Source organism: Vigna radiata, unplaced genomic scaffold, assembly GCF_000741045.1.
Source record: "Vigna radiata var. radiata cultivar VC1973A unplaced genomic scaffold, Vradiata_ver6 scaffold_86, whole genome shotgun sequence".
Classification (NCBI taxonomy): domain Eukaryota; kingdom Viridiplantae; phylum Streptophyta; class Magnoliopsida; order Fabales; family Fabaceae; genus Vigna; species Vigna radiata.
Window position 1 is genome coordinate 197,119 of NW_014543269.1, and position 11,124 is coordinate 208,242.

The 11,124-nt window shown below is 26.0% G+C and overlaps 1 protein-coding gene across 1 annotated transcript in view; it reads left to right on the forward strand.

Moving 5' to 3' along the window:
• LOC106754220 (formimidoyltransferase-cyclodeaminase-like) overlaps positions 1–794 on the forward strand; it is a 2,437-nt gene extending 1,643 nt beyond the window's left edge. Inside the window, exon 2 of the mRNA XM_014636220.2 lies at positions 19–794. Coding sequence (XP_014491706.1) covers positions 19–533 — 515 coding nt within the window. The 3' untranslated portion in view covers positions 534–794. The remainder of the gene's footprint in view (positions 1–18) is intronic.
• The last annotated feature ends 10,330 nt before the right edge of the window (positions 795–11,124 follow it).

An 11,124-nucleotide genomic window follows, 5' to 3' on the forward strand; every position in this document is an offset into this window, starting at 1 on the left:
ATGTATATGTTTGTGCAGTTCCCACCTATCTATATGGAGCAGCTCATGAGGAGGGGAGGACACTTGATTCAATCAGAAGAGTATTTGGTTATTTTAAGCCAAATTCTAGCGAAAATCGGTGGATTGGGGGACTAAAATCAGACTCTTTACCACTGAAACCTGATAGTGGCCCTTCTCAAGTAACATCAGCAAAAGGTGTTGCTGTCATTGGAGCCACCAATTGGGTTGATAACTACAATATCCCTCTATTGTCTTCTGATATTAATGCTGTTCGAAGAATTGCCAAACGGGTCAGTGGAAGAGGTGGTGGACTTCCCTCTGTACAGGCCATGGCACTTGCACATGGTGAAGGTGTGATTGAGGTAGCCTGTAATTTGTTGGATCCAAATAANGTTGGTGGTGAAAGAGTACAAGAAGAAGTTGAGAGGCTAGCAAGAGAAGAAGGTATTTCAGTGGGAAGGGGATACTACACAGACTTCTCACAGGATCAAATAATTTCAAGATACTTCAANTTGTTTCAAAACAGAATATGAGGTCATTCAATTCTGGTTTTTTGGCATATAAAATTATTNTCACACCAGGGAAACTTGGTTTTTGATTGTCAGTTTTGAGATATTGTGTCTTTTATGTCCATAAAAGAAGAAGAAAAACCTCAACTTAAGATGTCATTCTAGTTTCTAACTTTCTGCTGAAAAATGTTATGTATAAAGAACCTTAAAAAGATACCTCACTGATACCTTTTATCTAGTTGAGTACTGGAAATACTCTTCATAATATTAGTATGGTATCTTCAAGTTTTCTTTGTTGGGAAATGAGAAGAAACAAGGGTTGAACGAGAAGGCCATCTAGGCTTCCAAGGGACTGCATAAAGGCCATTTTTACTTCCTGCACCCCATAAAAATCTAATATCACAATTTTACTCTTCATTAAAATTATATACCTAGACCCTAGTTTCTGGAAATGACTGTAAGAGTCGTTCTGAACTTTTTTTATATTTCAAAATTTGAATTTTTTTTTATATATTATGAGCGTTTTGGAAGAAATTTTTTTTAATTTAAAATTATCTCCTTTTTATTACAATTTGAGGTTGTCTGGGATTACAATTTTTATAAGAAACTTTTATGAATTGCGAAAAAAAAAAAAGATGCAGGTAGAAAAGGTCCGGTATGAAATTTATTATTCACATTCTCACTGTAGAAATTTTTACTAAAATATTAGTAATTGGAAAGTCAACATTATTCTTATTAGTTTATTCTACGTGAATATATTTATTCTGATTTTAATAGAGAATCAAGAAACATAAATTAAAATAACAGAAAAAACATAATAAAATAAAAAGACAAATACGAATAAGTTTTTTAATCTTTAATTAAGATCTTTTAGTCAGTTTAATGTTTTCTTATTTTGATTATGTAATAAGAAAAAACAATAATAACTTTACTATATCTTTTATAAATTGGTTACGGATAATTGATTGAAGATTAATTAATTTAGATAGGAAATAAATTGTTAAAGATGATTGAAGATAATTAATTAAATTACAATCATATCTAATCAAATTGAATTTTAATATGTAATATATTATTTGATTCTTGTTATCAAATTTATTAAAATGTGTTATATTTTAAAAGGTAATTATAATAAAATATATCTATTTCCTCTTTTAACATTCAAATAAAGCTTTTTTTTATTGTTTTTCACTTCAAGAATTGAAGAAACAATTAAGAAACATTTCACTCTATTTTAAACTCGATACTCCAATCAAAATAATTAAAATTAAAAGAAAGATATTTTAAAATTTAGATGCTTCTTCAAAATTCAAACTTATTTATAGTCCACTCTTCTCTCATTTCCAAACAAGATTTGAAATTCTCACTACTACAAAAATCATATTTTATGACATACAAAAACGAACTATAATGTACATAGTTTTGTACATTATAATAGGTCTACACATTTTATGACGTAGTAAAAATTTACGATAGCCTGAACATATTATGACGCGGTTTAATTAGTCCATTTTTTTATATGAATATTGGAGAAAATTATTTGGGATGGATATTGAGTAAAATTATCTATGTTCGCATTCATTAGAGTTATTTCTTTTTTTATAGACTTCTTGACATTCTTTCTTTTTTTTTCGGAGCCAGCACAAATTTTAAGTTCACATCCATAAAAAACGACAGCAAAATCTAACAAATTAGGATAAAAAAGAAATAATTCTAATGAATGTGAACATAGATAATTTTACTCAATATCAATTGGAAACAATTTTCTCCAATATTCATATAAAAAATGGACTGATTTTAGAAACTACGTCATAATATGTTCAGACTATCATGACGTAAATTTTAACTACGTCATAAAATGTGTAGACCTATTATGAGGTACAAAACTATATATGTCATAGCTCGTTTTTGTACATCATAAAATATAATTTTTGTACTAGTTTCTAGCATACAAATTGCATTTCTCTTAAATCAATTTTTTCTCTTAGTTCTTTTTCTCATTCACTTAAAGCTCTAACAATGATGAAGCATATTGGCGGAAATGAAACACCATCAAGCTTTGTGTATTGGCTAATTGGAGGTTGCAACAAATATCATCAAAGGTTTTTCTGTAAGGAGACATTGCCAAAAACTCTTGCTCAAATTGGTTTATCATCAAAGGAAATTTGTGTTAGCACACAAAAGGTACATTATTTACCTTTATACTATAAAGTATCATGTATATGCCATGTTTTTTAACTTTAATGTATTAACTTGTGAAATGTGATAAGAGGACAATTCAAGATTTACAAGATTAATATGGTGGACACCATTGAAGGATTTGTGAAGATTAACTGTGATGGAGCCTTCATTGTCTATGGAAATAAAGCAGGTGGAGGAGGAGTTGTGAGGAATTTTGAAGGGAAATTTGTTTTTGGCTTCTCTAGTGGCTTGAAAAATTCCTCAGCTTTGATGGCTGAATTAAAGACAATTAAGATTGGAATCAAAGCAGCCATGTTGAAGGGATATAAAAACTTAATTATTGAGAATGATTCTAAAATTGTTATCGAGATCATTACCATCACACTAGCGGAAGAAAAGAATTATGATGATACAAGTGAAAATGTCATTTCTTCAATCATTAAGATAACTAAGAGTGCTAATAAGATTTATTGGAATCGTGTGTTTAGGGAAGTGAACTCAGTTGCGGATAGTCTTGTCAAACATGCATTATCATTGTGTCATGATGATGATGTTAAACTTTTTGAAGATCCTCCCTATTTTATTGAGAGTCATCTCTCTTTGAATAGAGCTGGACAAATACATTATAGATGATACATTTATTAAATTTAGATGTAATTTTTTTAAAAAAATATTATATCAAACAATATTCATACATTACAATAAATAAATAAAAAGTATATGGAGTTTGAAATTCTTGTTACTGTTTCGTTTATGTTCTTGAGAATTTAACATAAAAATATTTAGCATATTCTACGGTGATATGTTTATTCTGATTTTAATGCAGAATCAAGAAACATAAATTAAAATAACAGAAAAAACATAATAAAAGAAAAAGACAAAAAACGAATAAGTTTCTTAATCTTTAATTTAGATCTTTTAGTCAGTTTAATGTTATTTTATTTTGATCATGTAATAAGAAAAAACAATTTACTATATCTTTTATGTATTGGTTACACTTGAAGAGTTGGCATAAACCAAACAGATAAACAATTATTTTTAGTAAATTAAAAAATTTAATAATTAGTATAATAATTGTAAATTTTACAATAAATATTATACATACACTGAAAAATTATAAACATTCATGACTTAACCTAGATTGAATTTGACTTGAGTAAATCTTTGAATACATCGGTATGTTTAATAAAATAACCTATTTTTTATTAATAATTTGTCATTTTCAGAATTTAATAATCTTCTTGAAATATCTTTAAATAATAACAAATACTTCACTTAAAACTTCGATATTATCAATATGTTTAATAAAATAACCTATTTTTATTAATAATTTGTTGACAATTTATCATACTTTATTATACAGAAATATAAATATATTTAATCCAAAATATATTTAATACATCTCTTTAATCAAATATTAGATAAGAAATAAGTTTATAAAGATAATTGATTGAAAATAATTAATTAAATTATAATCATATCTAATCAAATTAAATTTGATTATATAATATATTATTTGATTTTTTTTTATCAAATTTATTACGATGACTCTCATTATAAATAGTTCTACTACGTCTTAAATATAAGTTTTTATTTTATTTAACATTTAAATGGATAAAAAAGGAAATATTTTAATTTTTTTCCAAGAAATTATAACTTTTTTCAAGAATTAAAAAGACACAATCAAGAATTCAATTTTCCTTCATATTTATAATAAAAACTGGATATATCTTGAAAAGTTGTTAGGATTCTATTATTTATTTAATTATCTTTGAATTGTGCAGATGAAAATGTTTTTAGTTATGTCTTTGGATTGGAAAATTAATCTTAAAAATATTTTCAAATCTAAAAGAATTTTTTTTGAAACATTTATTGTGAAATGTATATTTTTTATATATTTTGAGTGTTTTGAAAGACAATTTTTTGAATTTAAAAATATCTTCTTTTTATTATAATTTTTATAGGAAACTTTTATGGGGATGCGAAGAAAGAAAGGGGCAGGGATAGAAAAGGTCATGCATGAAATTTATTATTCACATTTTTTACTGTAGAAATTTTTATTCAGATCTTAGTAATTAAAAAGTCAAGATTATTCTTTTTAGTTTATTCTACGATGATATATTCATTCTCATTTTAACGCAGAATCAAGAAACATAAATTAAAATAACAGAAAAAAAAATAAAATAAAAAGACAAAATACGAATAAGTACTTCAATCTTTAATTTAGATTTTCTCGTTAGTTTAATGTTTTTTTATTTGATTATTTAATAAGAAAAAAAAATACTAAGTTTAGTATATCTTTTATGAATTGGTTACTCAAAGAGATGGCATCAACCAAACTATAAAGAACTATATTTAGTAAATTAAAAAATTTAATAATCAGTATAATAATTATAAATTTTCCAATAAATACTATACAGTAAAAAATTATAAACATTCATAGCATAATCTATAGATTGAATTTGACTTGGGTAAACTTTCAAATGAAAACGTTTTAAAATTAAATAATCATTTTCCAAAACCTTTAAAAAATAGCACACACTTCACTTATGTATTTAAGATTATCAGTATGGTTAACAAAATAACCTATTTTTTATTAATAATTTTTTGTTTTCAAAATTTAATAATCTTCTCCAAAGATCTTTAAATAATATACTTCACTCACATATTCAATGTTATCTATATGTTTAATAAAATATCCTATTTTTATTAATAATTTGTTGGTAATTTATTATAGTTTATTATACATATATATAAATCTCTTTATATAAATCTCTTTAGTCCAAAATATATATCATAGATCTCTTTAGTCAAATATTACGTACGAAATAAATTGATAAAGATAATTGATGGAAGATAATTAATGAAATTACAATCATATCTAATTGATTATGTAATATATTATTCGATTTTTATTATCAAATTTATTAACATGACTCTCACTTATACTTCTATGTTATATTTTAAGAGGTAACTATAGTTAAATATATGTATTTTTTCTTTTAACATTTAAATAAAGCTTTTTTTATTGTTTTTCACTTCAAGAATTAAAAGAAACAATCAAGAATTATTTCATTTTATTTTAAATTAGATACTTCAATCAAAATAATTAAAATTAAAAGAAAGATATTTTAAAACCTTAAGTGTTTCCTCAAAATTCAAACTTATTTATAGTTTACTCTACTTTCATTTTCAAACAAGATTTGAAATTCTTTTCTAGCATACACATTACATTTCTCTTGAATCAATTAATTTGAGGTTGTAAGAAATTCTGAAGTAGATGATATATTTATTGAATTTAGATATAATTTTTTAAAAAAAATATTGTATGAAACAATGTCATGCATTACAATAAATAAAAAAGTATTTGGAATTTCAAATTCTTGTTTGTGTTAAGCTTATTTAGAATGGTGCACCGTTCTTGATATAAGGCAATGATTCCTTCACTGCATTTCCTTCACAAGTCCAAGTTAAAAATGAGTGAACAAAAATGTTAGTGTAAATAATAGAAGGCAACGATTCTTTCAAATTTCAAAATTTAATAAGTTTTTTCAATGATATTTAGGTAACTGTCCTCATTATATCATTATATCTGAAAATTTTCATTAGTCAAATATTAGTCCCAAAAAAAATTGAAAAAGATAATTGATCAAATATTTTTTGAGTGAGTTATAAGATGTGGTTTGATTTTTATATATATGTTATACGAGTTGTTTTGAAAATATTTTCCTATATATCATATAACAACGAAGAGAAAAATAACATATAGTAGGGAAAAATAAATAATTCTGTTATGTCTTAAATATAAGTATTTCTTTATTTAACATTTAAATGGACAAGAAAGGAAAATTTTAATTTTTTTCAAGAAATTCTTTTTTAAAGAATTAAAAATATACAATCAAGAATTCAATTTTCTTTCGTCCATTTAAATGGACAAGAAAGGAAAAACTTTAATTTTTTTTCAAAAAATTCATTTTTAAAGAATTAAAAAGATACATCAAGAATATATATATATATATATATATATATATATATATATATAACCTGATATTAAACAAATTTGATATAATTTATTAAAAAAGAATTTCTAGAAAAAAAATGTTTCTCGTCCTTTTAAATGTTAAATAAAGTAAATACTTATATCTAAAACATGACAAAATTACCTATTTTTGAAACATGATAGAAATACTTATATCGTATATGATAGTTATATTTTACTGTAATAGCTTTTGAAACATAAGACAACTAAACGAAATTATAGATTAATTGAATTATTTATTTTATTAAAAAAATCACTTTAATGTTTTAAAATTATTATAAATTAAAAGTTAATTAAATAAATAATTGAATGCCAATTATAAGAAAAAAAAAGGATGAAAATTGTGTATCTTATTCAATGATAAAGAGATAGTACAATTCATATATACATTTGTTTAAAACAATATAAAAACGGAATATAAATATAAAAATAAAATATAAATATAAGAACATAAATGAACCGATATGAACATAAAATAAATTAAATTTAATATCCTCTCAAGCTGTAGCATATATATCCTTAATGCTCAACTTGGACAACAAAGATTGAAATTGTGCTAGATCCAAAACTTTAGTATGAATGACTGCAAGTTGTGCTGAAGGAGAAATAAGCAGGAGCTTCTTGAACTTTATCCCTTATGTATGCTTTGTCCTCTCATGCATGACTTGATTCTGTGCAATTTATATAGCATATTGATTGTCACAAAATAGAGGAATTGGTTGTGGTAAAGGTTGTTTCAAATCATGAAGCAAATACATAAGCCATTGAATTTCACATGTTGTGAAAGCTAAGGCTCTATATTCTACTTCAGTTGATGATCTAGATATAGTACCTTACTTCTTGGATTTCCACCTAATTAATGATGCACCATAGAACACATAAAACTAGTAACGGACCTTTTAGTGTCAGGGCAAGCAACCCAATCAGAATCACTAAAAGCCTTAAGAACATGTTCTGTGTTGGAGGGAAAGAATAATCTTTGTCCTGGATTGTTCTTGATATATCTCAAGATCCTTATTGCTACTGCATAGTGATCTTCCAAAGGATTGAAAAGAAATTGACTAAGAGTACTAATAGCGAAACATAAATCTGGTTTTGTGTTGTTAGATATAGTAACTGCCAATAAGTCTTCTATAGGCATGCACATCTGAATAGGGTTTCCCTTTTGTCTTGGAATTTTTTGTGTTTGGCTGTATGGGAGTAGATCCCAACAATCATGTATCTTCTAGTAACTCTAGAGCATACTTCCTTTGTGAAAAATTAATGCCCGGTTGAGATCTTACAATTTCTAAGCCCAAAAAATACTTAAGTTGACCTAGGTCTTTAATTTTGAACTTTACATTCAATAGAGCCTTCACAATTTGGATTTCCTGGATGTCATCACCTGCCAAGACTATATCATCTACATAAACAAGTAAAATGGTGATATGAGCATAATCATTTTTGACAAAAGGTGAATAATTTGATTTTGATTGTGTGTAGCTCAAAGAAAGTAAAGTAGTTGTCAACTTGTAATTCCATTGTCTAGAGGCCTGTTTGAATCCATATAAAGACTTCAACAACTTGTAAACTTGCCCTAGCTTTTCTGTTTTGTAGCCAAGAGGAGGAGACATGTATACTTCTTCATCTAGATCCCCATGTAAAAAGGCATTATTTACATCTAGTTGATGTAAATACCAATGTTTGGAAGTTGTTAAAGCCAAAACCAATCTTATTGTTGTGAGTTTGACAATAAGTGAAAAAAGCCTTGTTGTTGTGTGTAGCCTTTAGCTACTAACATTGCCTTGTATCGTTCAATACTCCCATTAGCATGCCCCTTTATTTTGTATACCCATTTACATTTGATAGGTTGCTTTCCATAAGGTAGATCAGTCAAAACCCAAGTTTTGGTATTTTCTAAAGTTGCAATTTCTTGATCCATGACATTTCTCCAACAATCATGTTTGATGGCTTGGTTATAGGTTTTAGGTTCACTAACTTGGGAAAGATTAAGAACATATGATTTATGAAGAGATGATAATGCATCATATGAGAGATAGGATATAAGGTACTTATGGATGACTGAGTGATGAACGAAGTAGATAACATGTTGCAATGATAGTCCTGCAGATAAGATGGTTTATGTTTTGGCCTAGTTGATTTCCTTTATGGAGTAGCAGTGGCAAGTTCAACAGAAACAGATTGAGAAGAAAAAATAACAGGGTCTGGAACAATAGAAGGAGGAGATGTAGGTGGTAAAGAGGGTTGATCAGTAACTTTTAAGTAAGTTCTGAGAAAAGAGGTGATGGAGATGAAATAGTTTTGGTGACAAAATCCAAGGAATTTTGTGTATCAATAGGTGAATGTTTGTCACTAGTAAGAAAAGAAAATATATTTTCATAAAATACTACATTTCTTGATAGAATAATTTCCTTACAGTTGAAATCTAACAAAAGGTAACCTTTTACTCCTGTTTTAAGATGTTAAGTATTTTAAGAACTTTCTATTCATTGAAAGTGATCATTGTTTTGACAAAGCTAAAAAAATATATTATAAATAATACACATATTGAACTTGTTTCCTAAAGAAAATATTGTATCAAAGTATTCTTAGATAATCTTGTTCGCTTTAAGCTAAATAGTGGTATGTCTAAAAAAGACACTCTTAACTGTGTTTCAAGTAATAAATATAGTGATTAATAAAACTTAATTATGTGTCTGGTACAATGTGCTATTTATAATATTTATGACTATTTACTTTTGTGAGTTTCGTACCTAATTGTTTTGATTAATCAAGCAGCTTAATTATGTTTTAATTACAATATTAAGTAAGTTAATTCAATCAATGCTTTTTGTATATTGATCTTGGTTAAAGATGACAAAAATACTCATGGGAGGATATTTGCAGATAAAATCCACAGTGGATAAAACTCAAGCGGTATAATTTTATGGAGATCTTGTTATGTATACTCTTTTTCTTTTTTTGAAAAAAAAAAAAACTCTGATTCTATTAATTTAGTTATATAACTATTTGTATGTAGTATTTTTGTATGAATGATGGTAATATAGTAATTATATAGTAATTATATTCTCGGTTTAATAATTATCATATTTATATTATTTTGTTGGATAGTTTTATACTATTAAATAAGATACTACCATTATTATATTATTATTAGTATTTTTAATATTATGATTTGCATTATTATTATTTTTATTATTATTGTTATTATTATCATTAATATTAGTATTATAATTAAGATTATTTTTAGTTGTAATATTATTATCAGTATTAGCATTGTTGGTATTAATAACGGATTATCAACATTTTCATTCTTAAAAATATTTATATAATTCAATCTTTATATTTCTCTTTATTATCTAATATGTCTATTTCCTAAAAAAATAAAACATTTTTTTAATATAATTTATATTTACAACTTAAAAAATCAAACAAACAAACATCCACACGGGTCTCGGACTATTTAACATAGAAGTGTTGGATGGTGCATCATTCTTAATGAAAGTGTTTTTTCAATAGCATTTATGTTCTTGGATGAGAAAATTAAAGTCTTTAAACTTTTGTTTGTCGTGATTTTAATGTTCTTGAATACAAAAAATGCATTATGTAAAAATGGTTTATCATATTTACGGGATTAGTAAATATTTATTTACAAAATGATTTATCATGATATTTATGGATACAACTAATTATATTTTAAAAATAATGTATATTTTCTTTTTATTTCAATTTTAGTGTAAAGTGTAAAAATTGTTGTTTTATGCGTATGTTTTATGGATACAACCTTTATATATGAACACGATTTAGTTTGTTTATTTCAGCCTTTTGAAGGCTGAACCTCAAATAAAAAAAGAAGAAAATGTGTGACTCCATTTTTTTATCTTCCATATTATAAGAAGGCAAAAAAGTGAAAATTAGACTAATTTATCCGGTTAAACCACTTTAGTGGAATTACTTTAAAATAAAATAAAGTGTAAAACTTTTCTTTCTTCAAATTTTTATAAAAACACACTAGTGCAGCGAGGGGTTTTTACCGCAGTTATTTTTCACTATAGGTCGCGGTTTACGAACCGCGGCATATTCAGTCGCGGTAGTAAGTCAAAGACTTTAGGTCACGGTTACAACCGCGGTATATAAGTTCCATAATATGCCGCGGTTGTCCAAAGAACCGCTGCCTAAGTCCTTTTTTTTAAAAAAAAAAAAATTGTCCACTATAGGTCGCGGTTAGTGCAAGAACCGCGGCCATATGTTTTTTAAAAAATAAAAAATAAAACGAAAAAGTATATGCCGCGGTTCAGGTCACAACCGCGGCATATTCCCCTGCAGTTTTTTAAAATTGCAGGTCTGTTTTTGTGATATCCACTACCACAAAAACAGACCTGCATATAAAAACAT